The sequence below is a fragment of the Cyprinus carpio genome, chromosome A1 (genome assembly GCF_018340385.1).
Source record: "Cyprinus carpio isolate SPL01 chromosome A1, ASM1834038v1, whole genome shotgun sequence".
NCBI lineage: Eukaryota > Metazoa > Chordata > Actinopteri > Cypriniformes > Cyprinidae > Cyprinus > Cyprinus carpio.
This window is the reverse complement of record NC_056572.1, coordinates 36,542,862-36,558,407: the sequence shown is the minus strand read 5'-3', so window position 1 is coordinate 36,558,407 and position 15,546 is coordinate 36,542,862. Positions and strand designations below refer to the sequence as shown.

At 39.5% G+C, this 15,546-nt stretch overlaps 1 protein-coding gene and 1 long non-coding RNA gene across 2 annotated transcripts; one reads left to right on the top strand and one right to left on the bottom strand.

Moving 5' to 3' along the window:
• Positions 1-4,104: 4,104 nt before the first annotated feature.
• On the bottom strand, positions 4,105-7,684 carry LOC122146416. The gene is made up of 3 exons (XR_006160971.1): positions 7,235-7,684; positions 5,705-5,804; positions 4,105-5,123 (listed from the first exon to the last, which is right to left on the bottom strand). It is a non-coding gene; the product is annotated as an uncharacterized LOC122146416 (long non-coding RNA).
• An 865-nt stretch (positions 7,685-8,549) lies between these two features.
• On the top strand, positions 8,550-12,753 carry LOC109071260 (zinc finger protein 750-like). Its single transcript, XM_019087737.2, has 3 exons — positions 8,550-8,856; positions 9,882-10,894; positions 11,974-12,753. The coding sequence occupies exons 2-3, from the start codon at positions 9,978-9,980 to the stop codon at positions 12,539-12,541; spliced, it is 1,485 nt and encodes a 494-aa protein (XP_018943282.2). The 5' UTR covers positions 8,550-8,856; positions 9,882-9,977; the 3' UTR covers positions 12,542-12,753.
• Positions 12,754-15,546: the final 2,793 nt, after the last annotated feature.

The following is a 15,546-nucleotide window of genomic DNA, read 5'->3' as shown; positions in this document are numbered from 1 at the left end:
CAGTGTGCACTTGATTCACTGTGTTAATGAAGCCCAAAATCACATTACTGGGTTTAAAAGTCTTTAATATTACAATAAATCCTGTTGTTCTTACTAGTCCAGTGTCAAATGTCAAGTGTGTGTGTGTGTGTGTGTGTGTGTGTGTCAGCTGGTGCGAGTGTGTCGTAATGGAGATCTTGCCCACTGGACACGTGTGTGTGTGTGTGTGTGTGTGTGTGTTTCACTGGGTAACCTCGCCTGGAATGTCAAACACACCCAAGAGAAACACGACTCCCTTCTCAGTGAACGAGAACATGCGGAGGAGAAACTCACAGCAGAAAACCATCAGCAAACACATTAAAAATAGACTGTTCATGAAGGAAATGTGAACGTTTATCCATTTAAAACATGCTGCCATGATGGGCCCCAGGTTGCTAGAATGTTTCTATGTAGTTCTATGTAGTCTGAGTGTGTTAGCGTGTTGCTAGGCAGTAGGTATGGTTTTCAGAATGGTTGCTTGTTGCTAGGATTCTGCATGTAATCCCTAAGGCGATGCTAGGATGTTCTGAGTGGTTGCTATGCAGTCGCTAATGTCTTGGCAGTTGCAAGGGTGCTGTGAGCAGTGCTACAGTGTTCTAAATGGTTGCTAGGCATTTTTAGAAGCATTGCTGGTAGTTAGGGCATTGCTGGGCAGAGCTAAAGTATCCTTGCTAGGCGGTTGTAAGGGCATTGCCATCCAGTGCTACAGTGTCCTAAATGGTTGCTAGGTGGTTTGTCCTAAATGGTTGCTAGGCGGTTGTTAGGGCATTGCCTGCCAGCGCTATAGTGTCCCAAAGGGTTGCTAGGCAGTTGTTAGGACATTGCCGGCCAGCGCTACAATGTCCCTAACGGTTGCTAGGCAGTTGTTAGGACATTGCCGGCCAGCGCTACAATGTCCCAAACGGTTGCTAGGCGGTTGTTAGGGCATTGCCATCCAGTGCTACAGTGTCCTAAACGGTTGCTAGGTGGTTTTTAGGGTGTTATTATAATTTGAAGTTGCCTTGTAGAGCAGCACTCATACTTTCTCTCTCTTTGGGATCATAATTAGTCTTTTGGGATGGTTTGGGAAGGTTCCACAGGAGTCTGACCTCACGACCCTCGGGATCCGTTTCCTGCCAGTGCGTGTGATGCTCTACGCTCACACCCGTGCACCGTTTCCGTGGAAATATCTGTCTTCAGGTACACATCCTGTTTCGGTGGTGACCTACTGACCGTGTGGCACGCGACCCCCCAAAACACAACACGCCTCTCCTTTCCTGACCACACACACACCTACACATGTCCTGCTGGCACACACACTGAACATGGAGATCAAACACTGTCATGAAAGAGATGCAAACACACACACCCCTCACAGGCACACACACCTCTAACTCATACGCACACGCACGCGCACGCACACACACACACCTCACGCTCATTCGCGCACACACATACACACACACACACACACACACTTAAAATCCACATCCTTTACTTCCTTAATAAAGCGAACAATATTCTAAAGAAAAAAAAGCATTATCTTTCATTAATGATTTCATAATTGTCATAACTGAGCAACAACAACTTTTTTAACATTTTATGACCAATCAGTTCCCAAAACTCATCAAAGTACATACAGCACACTGTTCTTTTTGTTTAAAAAATAATTGTTTTATGTAATTTAAATAAAGCTGAAACAAAATAAAATATAAATATTAGATTTAAAACTTAATTAGAAATTAGTGAACTACAATCAGTTGATGTACTAAAATAACTAAAAACAATATAATAGATACATAGAAATTCTTTAAATAATTAATTAAAAATGACAAAAGCACATTACACAATTATTGAAACTTGAAATAAATAAAAATAACACTGGTCCTGCAATACATTATTCTCAGCTAAACTTCACTTTAAAGTAGGTCACATGACAGATACTGATGAAATCAAAACCGACTCTGTTTGCTTATGTAATGCATATTCCTGCTCTTATTGTGAATGATTAATCTGTGCATGTTATTCTGAGAAAAAAATAAAAATGTTGTAGTCTTGCATCACAATATAAGATTATAGAGATGGAAGCAAATGTTGGGACTTGGTTCTGTTTGTCGGCTGTTGATTGGATGTTGACGTGTGGGTGTGGCACTCGAAAACAGGCGGACCTGAATGCAAGCTTGGATTTGATTGTTATAAAGGGGTGGGGTTTAAGCACACTGAATACTAGGAGAAAGCCAGCATACATCACGGGGCAGAAATCCATCGCCTGCCTGTACAATCCAGTGAAGATTTTTAAAATAAAGAATCGTTCACAATAAGATCAATAACATGCATTTAGACAACAAATAGGGTGAACTTTCCTTTCATGCTGACATTATTCTCTCTGATAAGTGTGTGTGTGTGTGTGTGTGTGTGTGTGTTTGTGTTTGTGTGAGAGTGTCTGTGTGTGTCTGTCTGTGTGTGCGTGTGAGTGTCTGTCTGTGTGTGTGTGTGTGTCTGTGTGTGTGTGTGTGTGTGTGTGTGTGTGTCTGTCTGTGTGTGTGTGTGCGTGAGTCTGTGTGTCTGTGTGTGTGTGTGTGTGTGTGAGGAGCTGCGCTGGACTTGGTGTAACACTCAGTGGAGCCTTCAGGAACTCGACACACTTTACAACACACAATATGACAAACACACACAAAAAGGACATTAGTGTTTATATTGATCATCTATATATGAGATATAAGGGGTGTGTGTGTGTGTGTGTATTTTTCTTAAGAAATTAATACTTTTATTCATTAAGTACGCATTCAATTGACCAAAAATAACAGTAAAGACATTTATAGTTTATAGTCTAAGTTACAAAAGATGTCTGCATTTGTTACTGTGGTGTGTACAGAAGCACCATTCACTAGACACAGCAGATCACAACACAAACTCAAGTTACACCCTAAAACAACACACATACACACACGCGCTTTCACTGATCCGTCTCATTTCCTGTCAAGTGATCTCCGCTCTGTTTGTTTAGCGGCGCAGCTCTTCGGTCTGTCTCCGCTCCACCCGCTGTGACCCGAGGTCAGAGGTCAAAGCAACAAACCGAGCCCTCAAAAAAAAACACTGTCAAAATAACCGCTGGCTCTCATGCTGATGCCGTATGTGAAAATAACACTAAACCATGTTTACTCTCATGGTATATTAATATGGTATATATTTCAAATATTTTACAATTTAAAATAACTGTTCTCTATGTGAATCTCTGTTAAAGTGTAATTTATTTCTGTGATGCGCAGCTGTATTTTCAGCATCATTGCTCCAGTCTTCAGTGTCACATGATCTTCAGAAATCATTCTAATATGCTGATTTGCTGCTCAAGAAACACTTCTGATTATTATCAATGTTGAAAACAGTTGTGCTGCACAATATTTTTGTGGAAACGGTGATACGTTTTATTTATCAGGATTCACAGATGAATAGAAAGTTCAAAAGAACAGCATTAATTTGAAATAGAAATCTTTTGAAACATTATAAATATCTTTACTGTCACTTTGGGTCAATGTAATGCATCCTAGATTTATTATATTATTCATTTCTTTAGAAACGTGTCATTACTCACTGCGGTTGGATTCGCTGCAGCAGCTTCATACTGTAGTCGAACTCTCTGAGGCCTCATGATGTCATCCTGAAACATCATCATCAATCACAAGCATCAGTCAGGAAGTGTGTCCTGATGAGCATGATATATGGCATATGGTTCAAATGTGAACCATCATAATCATAATCTCCATCAGTAGATGACAGTCTATTATAAAAAGCAAATTCGGTCACAGTTTTTTTCAAATTAATCTCTGCGTCTGTGCATTAAAGTCACGGGTGCTCTCTGATCTCGTGCTCCTGGAGGAGAGCAGGATTCCTGGCGTTCCTCTCAACCTCAAAGAGAGCTGGTTCTGCCCTTCTGGAAACCAGCACACGGAAAAATCCCTCCCAAACAACCAGCTCGTCAATCCACAGACAGCAGCCATCAAACCACTAACACACACGCATACACACACACACACACAAACACACACACACACACACACATACACACACACACACACGCACACGCGCACACAGACATGCACGCACACATACACATGCACACACACACACACACACACACACACTCTCTATCTCTCTCTCACACACACAGACACATTTACAACACCAAACATACACAAAAACAGTATGAGACACGAATAGTGAGAAGCATAAAGAATGTCATTTTTCTTTTATTACTATAGGAACGTTTAATCTAAAAATGAATATTCTGCCATGACTTATTCAGGCTCATCAGGTAGTTTTTTTTTAATATGTATTTGTACTTCAGCTACATTTCAATGAACAGTTTCAATTTTTAACCAGTTAACAGTATTAATAAAAATCAAAAAAAAAAAGAACTTTTTTTAAAAAATAAACCCCACCATAAATATAGTCACATGGCTTCAGAAGTCATGTGATGCTTTGAGTGAAAAACAGACTGAAATTCTGATGATTTTTTAAGTGTTTTTTTCTAATTTTTGGAGCCTGATGGATATGATCACTTTAATCTACTGTTGTATGGAAATGAGCAGCTTGAACATTCAGCTAAATATCTCCTTATAAGTTCCACAGAAGAAAGAAACTCACACAGGTTTGGAGTGACACGTGAATGAGTTAATGAGGCAAGAATCGCTCAGTTGTGTGAAGCGCTGCTGTAAATGTGAAGAGCGAGCGGTGAGGACACGAGGGAAGGATTGTTAGCGCCGCGTCTCACTCTCACGCTCTCTCTAGCCACAGCGTCGGACACGAGCGGCTCCAGCGGCTCCGCAGGAGAGACTCTCACTGATACATCAGCAGCACGATCACAGATCTGATTACACAACAGCACTGAGAGGGCACATGCTCAACATTACAACATCACAAACACAACCGTACATGTTTGGTTTTCTGTTCATTATTAAAGCCTGCGCTGCCAGCAAACACAGTACAAAAACAACAGATGTGTGTGAGTTTCTCATGATCTGAAGCACGCCAAGGCCTTTCACACACTGTAGGGGACGTTTCACCCTCACACACACTCGATCTGAAGCATGTGTTTCTGTGTGGAGCATCACAATGACTCACCGGCGCTGAAACACAACAGATGTCATTATGAACCAAATAAGAAGGTGGAATAGATTTCACTGCAGATTGAACTTGTTTTACCATCTCACACACGGTTTAGTCATTCACTGAGCTCCTCTGACAGGTCTGCCGAACACACGCTGTCATTTTGTACAGGTGGTACATCTCTCTCTCACACACACACACACACACACCTCTATCAGCATTAACACACACGCCGCATCTTGCTGCGGGGCTGCTGTCACACTCATTGTCTGTTTCTACTTCAGATCCGTTACATTGGTTAAGTCAATCCAGTTAAGACGGGCTGCGCTCTCTCACACAGATCTCAGTGTGTGTTTGACGTGTTAGTCTACAGGTGTGTGTGTGATGCTGAAAGCTTGGTATTCTAAACACGGAGCGGCTCGAGCTCCTGACACCAGCTAAACACTGATAAGAAACTTCTTTTGATTCCTGAAGCGCACACACAGAGCGTGTGTGTGTCTGTTTAACATCACGTGAGCTTGATGCATGTGTGACAAGAGAACCAGATGAATGTGAAGACAGCGTCCTCGAGCGCTGCAGGAACACACACACACACACACACCTCCGCGTGGGCTGGACGAGCTGTGGCCTGAGATCAGCACTGGAAGGCCTCTGTCCTCAAACCTCAGCCTCCATCTCTCCATCAGCTCTCTGGAGTTATCCTGACACACACACACACACACACACACACACACACACACACACACACACACACACACACACACACACGAGATGAGTGCTCCAGTATGACCTACAGACACTCGTCCGGTCAATCAGACGCATTAAACACGGGCATGATCTCCGACTGAAACAACAGAATACAACAGAACAGAGTTACAACAAAACTGAACTCAACAGAATAGAATAAAGTACAGCACAACAGAAAAGAACATAATATATTACTGCAGAGAACACCAAATTAGAACAGTGCAATGCAAGAGAATAGAGCAGAATAGAATAGAGCACAAAAAATAGATTAGAATAGAATAGAATAGAATATAAAAAATAGAATAGAATAGAGCACAACGGAATATAAGAGAATAGAACAGAACAAAGTATAATGTATTAAAATATATCACAACTGTAAACAATAGAACAGAATAGAGCAAAGTTAAGTGAATAGAATAGAGCACAGCATAATAAAATAGTATAGAGTACAATGGAATGGAACAGAAGAGAATAGAATACAATGATTAGAATGTCACCACAACAGAATGGGACAGGATAGAACACAATTAGAGAATAGGACAGAATAGAATAGAATAGAATAGAATAGAATAGAATAGAATAGAGAGCAACATAATGGAATAAAATAGAGCACCACAGAAAAGAAACAGAATATATTAAAACAGAAAACAATATAATAGAAATTAATATAACCAAATATAATAGAGCATAAAAGAACAGAATAGAATACAGCACAACAGATTAGAACAGAACAGAGTACAACAGGGGAAAAAAATACAATTCACCAGAATACAGTATTAATACAGAATACAAAATACAGTTCTTACAGAATAGAATGGGGTAGAACACAATGGAATACAATAGAACAGAGTAAAATGAACAGAATATCAGGACAACAGAATGACACATAATAGAGTACAACAGAACAGAACTGAGTGCAACAAATAGAATTCCAGCACGTGGAACAGCACAGTGGAATAGAACAGAACAAAATGGAGTACAACAGAAAAGAATATAACACAACGGAATATAATATAATAGAACTGAACAGAACCGAGGACAATAGAATAGAACAGAATAGAGTACAATAGAATTTCAGCATAACATAATGGAAAAGAAGAGAACACAATGGAATAGAATAGTACAGAATAGTGTACCACAGAACAGAATGGAGTACAATGGAATAGAATATAACTACTTTACTTCTAATACATGTATTAGCATAATTGACCACAAGTGTGGGAATATCCCACTAACGTGTCACAAACACAAAGTGCCAGTTAATATTATTTTCAATACCAGATGTATCTAACAAACGTGTATTTGTCAAATGCTTCGCTTGTAATGTGTTTGTGCTAACTTTCCTTACAGTAAAAGATATAGCTTGATATTTGTTTTCAGATACTTGTCATTGCTGCTGCTGTTGTCAGGACTGAGGACTTCACTGCAGCGCTGCCGCCCTCTGCCGCTTCAGCGCGCACCCGTGCCTCTCCGCTGGACGCGTGCGCGCCGCGCATCTCTCAGACACACAGCAGCTGTGCTCCAGTGCGCATGCTCACACAGATGATGATCTGTGACCTGAGCTCAACCCGCTCTCCGCCCGTATAAAGTTGAGATCGGCTGTGTTTTGGCTCTTCGTTCACTCTCTCGCGCGCACGTGCGCGGATGAGTGAAGACCACAAAGCACAGGTCACTTCCGCGTCAGGGCGGGAGCGGCGCGATGATTGGACGAAAGAAAACGCGGACGTGTATTTGTTTCGTCTGGACCGCTGTCAGTCAGCGGGCGCTGTTGTGATTGGACGGACGAGGCGGCAACGTCATACGTGACGTAACCTGCCTTAAAGTAATCGTTAGCAATTACTCAAAACAACGAATATAAATAAACAAAATCTACATCATTTAATTAAATATTAGAGAGACATTACTTTAAATAAAAGAAATGACTAAAATAAATAAATAAATATAGTATTACCTATAAAACAAACCATAAGATTCAAAATGGCAAATAAAATTTATAAAATCCATATCATTTACATAAATAAAAATAAATAAAACTGTGTGTGTGCATATATAGTAAAACTAGTAAAATATACAATAAATAAAATAATATATATATAATTTATATAGAATATAAAACAATCTAGACAAATTACAGTAGTACAAATACAAATTAAATATATATTTAAACTGGTGACATTATTGCTGCAATAATAATGCTTCACTGCTGTACTCGAGACCTGTTGAGCTGCTCACCTGTGCAGACCTGCCCACATCTGTCCTCACCTGCTCGCCTCCCAACGCTCCTGTTTACAGTCGAGTGAAAGTGTGACGAACATTTACACCTGCTGATTCACTCAGACTGCCACGCCTCATACCCTGCATCTCTCTCTCTCACACACACACACACACAGAGAGAGAGAGAGAGAGAGAGAGAGAACAGCACCTGCGGTCATGCTGGGATGTCTGTGCCCTCCGGAAAGAGAAACATCTCGATCAAGTGCATTCTGCTCATGCCAACCTGTCAACACGCTGAAGACACACCATCTCTGTGTTTATTTCTATTAAAGTATGATCCTTTGAGATTACCACAGGAAAAGAAAACAAAAAATTATATATATATATAATTTTTTTTTCTTTGTCAGACTCAATGGAGACTTTTGCACAAGGAGTTTGCAGCTTCTCAAATTTGCACAAGATACCAAAATCTGCAAAGAGATCTCATACAAACTCAGATATTTCTGATCAAATGATCTGAGCGGCTCCAGGTGCACTTTAGAGCTCTAAAGGACTTCTTATCATTTAAGCACAATACAGCTCAGAGCGTGTGAGTGTCATGTACCTGCAGGCGCGCAAAGGTTGTGTATCCTCAGGGTGCTAAACGGCTGGAGCTCCGCCCCTTCACAGGTGTGACACCAGCGGACAGGTAGAGCTCTTCAGCAGAGATTCACTTCACCCGTCCCAGACACCTGTTACAGAACAAGACCAGACCGAGAGCGACGGTGCTTCTGCTTCAGGACGCGGTGAAAGGTAAGAATAACATCAACCCGACAAACTCAAACCCTGAGCATTTATGAGACGGAAAACAGATGTGGTTTACAGCTTGACTGAGCAAAACTGGTCGGTTCATGTGCAATAAATAGAACTGAGCAACAATTGTCTGCTAAAATACATTAAAATGGTACTTTTTTCTCTCGGAAATTGCCTGTAAATTTTATAACGGAAACACACTTAATTAAACTTGCAATTTTTAAGTAGAAAAAAAAAATAGACATGGAGTGTGTAATTATGTCTCTAACACAGAAATGAACCGAACTGGTAACTTGCAACGTAGCCTAAATAAGAAAATAAATAAAATGAAACAGATTCTGAAAACTTTACTCTCTGTTTGATGAAGATCCCATTTCAGGAGTTTACAGCAGTAACTCTAAATTGGTGTGAATTGAGTTTATCATGACAAACCCTTATATAAGTGTAACACCATCAGCTAGAAGAACTCATTAAATCAAGTGTCGGTTCACACATTGGCACTGATCTGAGACTCACGCGACCTGAGGAACCTGCAGGACGAGCTGGTTGAGACACACGGGTGAGACCAGGAAGTACAGTCAGGTTTGGATGAGGAACGTGGGAACGATGCGACGGAGAGTTAAAATAACGTGCTGTCGGTCAGAGACACAGACAGGAGGCCGCTGCTGAGCTTCTGGAGGCGAAAGAAAGAGCAGCAGGGTTTCACGACTGCAGAAAGCCTTCATTCAAGTGCCAGAACCAACATTAAAGACAAGACAGCTATAATTCAAATGATCCAATGAATGAAAAGATGTATTCAGATCTGTAGAGCACATCTAGATCATATCCTGAGAAAATGTTGATTTTGTGTGTGTGTGTGTATATATAAATATATATGGAACCACAAGGAACCACAAACTGCAAACATACAATAAATTATACATACATACGTAAAAAATAATAATACAATAATTGTAAATAAAAAAAAAATCATGTCAACCTGGGTGTCTATTAAAGGTTTAAATGTCAAATGTTTCTCTTTATAGGATAATTGATGTGTTACTGTAAAAACCATCATCCTTCTCTACAAACAAGATCACCGTAGGACCATCTATCACGACTTCTGTGCTTTCTCCGTCGCGATGAACATCCCTGCGAAAGAACGCAAACCAAAGAAGCCTCACTACATCCCTCGTCCTCCGGGCAAGCCCTTCAGATACCAGTGCTTCCAGTGTCCCTTCACCTGCAACCAGAAATCACACCTGTTCAACCACATGAAGCACAACCTGTGCCCCGTCTCCACCTCCATCAGCTCCAGCGCCGGCGCAGTGGAGGAAAGCAGCGGAGGACGGCCGTCAGAGGAGGAGACAGACCCCCCTGAAACACAGCCATCTGAACCAACATCTCCAGACGTCTGTGAGGTAACCACATCAACTGTGTGTAAACCAGAAGTGCTCCGTCCTCACGGTCCCGGGTCGGTCTGGAGGCCTCCGGTCGAGTTCACACCCACCGCTCTGAACCTCCAAAACAAGACTCATCTGCAGGAAACAATGGAGGATTTCCCGGGGTTTCACTCCCATGCCGTTCCTGCAGCATTTTATCCGCTTTATCCTCAATATCAGCCCTACATCTACGAGCCCGTCCTGCCTTACGTCCACGGACTGTTTCCTCAGACGTTGCTCCCGATGCCGGAGTACTTCAGGTACTACTACACAATCCCGGCTCCCAGCTACGGCCGATACCATCCGCTGGAGCAAACTCACCCCTCCTTGTCCTCCGTCCCATACTCTGTGATGGACGTCGGTTCTGCGTTTTCAGCGCCGCCGCAACACGAAGGCCTGAATGTGTCACATGATTTTTATGCGCTCACAAATGTGAAGGGAAAGGAGGTTCAGGTGAGTCCACAGACGGGACGCTCCGCGGCCGGATCACCCGACAGACCCCACGCCTCCCACAAACCCCAGCAGCCACCAGATGAGAGGTGTGCATTAGAAGCCAGCCAATCGGAAGAGAGGGGCGGGGCCACACAAGAACAAGAGGACAGGAGTCTCCCAGAGAGGTCAGAACTTACTTATATTAAATTGAATTAAATAAAAAAACATGATTATAATCTCACTGAGGTCAGATCTTCTAAAATTTAATTATTTTATTAAATTATTAATTTTTACAAATTATAATCTCCATGAGGTCAATAATTAAATTCTACATGTTATATATATACACACACACACACACACACACACACATGCAGTATACTATATTATATATATATATATATATATATATATATATTTATATATATATATATATATATATATATAAATGTACAAATTATTTTTTATATTTTGCCAAATTATTAAATAAAAATGATATTAAAAATTAAACACACATCCTGAGGTCAGATCTGATACAAATTATTTATTAAATTATTACTTTTACAATTTGTTTTATAGTTTATTTTTAATATATAACCATAATTTTACAAATTGTTATTGAAAATTTCACAAACTATTACAATTAAAAAAAAAACAACAACAACAACAACAAAAAAACAATCTCCCTGAGGTCAGACCTTCTATAAATCACAAATTATTTATATAATACATAATACAAATTTTACAAATTAATATGAATTATTTTACAAAATTAACTTAAAATTACATTTAAAATATGAAAATCTCTCTAAGGTATGATTAGTATAAATAAAACAATAAATAAAATAATTATTTATTAAAGTTTTAATTTTACAATTTATTATACTTTTTATAATTTAAAATTACATTTTTAGAAATTGCTATTGATAATCTTACAAAGTATTATATTAAATATAATAAATAATCATAGATAATATATTATGTATAATTTTTATAATAAATAATACAAAAAAACATGTATTATTGTTTTTTTTGTTTAATATTGATAATTTTACTTAATAAAAAATAAAAATCAAATTTGACCATTTGAGCTCAGATCTATAATAAAATACTTATAAAATTATTCATTTTACAATATCTTATAATTTATGTAATTATAATTAAAACTATTTTAAAATTAATAGATAAAAATAAAATAGTTTAAAAAGCAAAACAGTAAAAAAAAAAGGAAATATATTTACGTATTTCTTGTTTCTGTGCACAGGGCATCATCTGCATCCCGAGAGATGGAAAGAGGGGGGAATGACAGATTTGATGAGGATACTTTGGTTCCTCTCAACCTCTCCAGGAGAGACAGTCCTCTGAATCTGGCTACGACAACTCGATCAGACAGTGGCCTGATGAATGAGGGGATTGTGGGTACCGTAACATCACAAGAAGACCATCACTTACCTGTAGAGAAAACAGCCGCGTTCGCTCTCTGTCAGCTGGCTCAGTATGGCGCTTCAGACCTCAGCAGAAACCCTGATGCAAATGTCTGTCATGAGCAAGAAACAAACCTTCTGACCTCAGTTCGAAGTCCAGCATCTGATGCGAGCGAACACAGAGAGTTCACAGAAACAGCTTCCACTGACTCTAAAACAACCGCAGATGTGAAATCAGGTATATGTGTGGAAAGCTCCGCCCCTTCCGCTGATGCTGCAGAAGTCTCCGCCCCCTCATCAAATATTCCACATCAAACACAGACAAAAAGACACGGAAGACAAAACATGAAGAGAAAACTGACGAGCAGCCGCAGCAAACACAACCTGAGGAAGAGAATTCGCCGTTAATGTCAGAAAATCACCTCGGAAATCTAAAATAAATGAGAGACTACCTTATAACCAATAAAGTTTAAATGTTTCAGGGAAGATCAGTTCAACTTTCATGTGAAGCACAGAATCATACGGTTTTTATTGTTTTTAAACACTGTTAACATGATTTTTCTTACACTGGTTTGAGGTTTTCATACTTCCCTGTAAAATAAACTAAATGGTCAAACTGATCTGAAATGACTCTTTTGAATACATTAACACTTGAGATCTTAGTCATGCAAACCTGCTCGAAGATCATTTAAACACAGGCCTTAACTTCGGCAATATCTGCACACGAATGCATGTCTGTTTATGCCAGCGATGCACATCGAGTGAAGCAGGTGCATCTGAAAGCTGATAAACCGCTAAAAAACTGCAGCTATACAGCAAAAAATCTGCAGGTTCAGACATGTGACTTCAGCGAGATGGTTAAACCTGTCTCTCTCTCTCTCTCTCACACACACACACACACACACACGCACACACACACACACAAAGAGAGACTGTCAGACACATTTTAGAGGTCAGAATGACTCAATCAAGGCCTTTACAATCACACTATTGTTGCTTAACGTTAACTGTCTCTCCATCATTCATACAGCTGTCACATTTCACTCTAGTGGCAGTGGAAAATCACTTTCAAGTCAGTCAGTAAGCAGCCAGCAAACTGATTTTTATTATAAGAATTTTCTTCAAATAATCAGTGTTGGTTCTCTCGACCTCAGAGGAGTGTGTTCTAAAAGGTCTGAATTTCATCAACTGTTCTTTCAACTTAATTTAACTTTAAATTCAACATTCTGAAAACGTTGATTTGGAACATTCCAAGAACATCAAAATGTCCCATTTCCTTAACATTAATAGAATGTTATTTAAAGGTTAGTTTGATGCTCCGGAATCATTCTTTCAAACATTCAACCAGCGGCTGTGAACAAGCACTGAAAGAAAGAGTAATAAGAACAAACCTCAGCCTTAGATGAAATCAACTGAAATAAAACACATTAAATCTCTCAAGATCTCAGCATTAGATCTCTACTTCACTATAATGTTGCTCTATATTCATAATCCAAATACTGGAGAGCTGATTAAGAAAGAGCGACCTCTGCTGGACACGTAATGCACTTATGAAAGCCGAGGGAAAGAAAAATCAGTGTTAAAAGTGAATAACATTCATTTATTAGTGTCTTTAATATACACCATTTAACTCGTAGTGGAATAAATGATTAACCTGGTTCTCCTTTACTAGAACAAACTGGATGTCATACTCATTAGCAGTGATTAACAGTAAAGCTGGTCCTTGTTCTTCAATCACTTTTCTGAGTGAAGGAAATAACAGCATCGGATAATTCAGCATTGACGTATATAGAGTCTGTAGCAATCCTCTCAGACAGACGGTGTCAGTGAGTTTTAATTGGCTATACAGGTTCCCGTGGGTGGCGCTCCTGAGATCTGAACAGGAAGTGAGGCGCCAGCCCCAGTGCATTGTGGAACTGTCGGTGAGACAGGCACATGGAGGAGCTTGGTTACAGTCAGTGCCAGATCTCATTGCATGAGATCCATCGATTGAAGGCAACAGAAAGGAAACGAGGAGGGAGATGTTTGAGGAATCAGGGTAGGATGGTGAGTTTGATCCTGGTGGAGATTCATTAGTTCTGTTGTGTTCCTGAAATTTCCCTCCGTTTATCCAGCGAGGGGGGCTTTTGACTGAAATGTTGACATTGAACCCCTCCCTAAGTTCATTAGCAGCATGCTGTTCCTGTGCAGCAGAAGAGCAAAGCGCCGAGCCAGCATCATAAAGTCAACATGAAACGACGATCACAACCCATAATGTGACGCAATTTTGAAAATTCAGCTGGGATTTTACCCATCAGGAGTTGAGTATATGGTGAAAAGTGAACATTACATACCAGAATGGCTATTATTGCTGTCATTTGCATTTTATTAACCAGCATTAAGTTACAACATTTACTATTTGCATAAAAAACTACCTACATGAGTAGCCTATGTAACTATATGGTTATTATTTTTTTTATTATTTAATTTTTCTCCCAGGGGCCCGTAAGAGAGTTTTGGAAAAGATTGCAAATGTTTACAGAAAAACAGTGTAAATACTGGGAATAAAATTAAGAGTAAACAAATAATTTTGAAATATTTCAATTAATATATACCTAAATAAATAGTTAAATACTTTCAATATTTGTTTGCTATGGTACTGAAATTGGTTCTTAAAATCATTTGTAATGTATAATTAAGAGTTCATATTAAAGAGCTGATTTTATAGTTAAGTCATGGCCATAAACTGTAAATTTTTAAAGACTTTATGGAGAGAAGAATATGTTACTTTGGGGTGTGTTCCTTGTAGTTACTTCCCATTTCTAATTACATTAAAAATGTCCTGGAAAAGGATCACTGAAAAAAAGTGGGAACCCTATAAGTGCACAATAAGATCAGGATTTCATGTTGACTTTAAGCTCGATATAAATGTGATAATCCAGGCTGAGCTATTATCACGCAGAATACAGACGAACGCATGTAAATTAGTAAAGTCAGCCAGCATTAAATGTGTATCGTCTTATTGGAAAAGTACTTTCCCTAAAAACCAACCGCAATCAGCTCCTTTGTCCATTCAAACTGAAACCGAATCACTGTAATCCGGTTTCAGTCTCCGTTTCCCATTATTTAGGCTTTAGATCAGCTCTTCAGTCCATTCACACTGAAACAGAATCACTGTAATCCAGTTCCAGTCTCCGTTTCCCATTATTTAGGCTTTAGATCAGTCTGTTCGCACTGAAACCAAATCACTGTAATCCGGTCCCAGTCTCTGTTTCCCATTCTTTAGGCTTTAGATCAGCTCTTCAGTCCGTTCACACTGAAAAACCGAATCACTATAATACAGTTCCAGTCTCCGTTTCCCATTCTTGTGGCTTTAAATCAGGTGTTCAATCTGTTCACACTGAAACCGAATCACTGTAATACAGTTCCAGTCT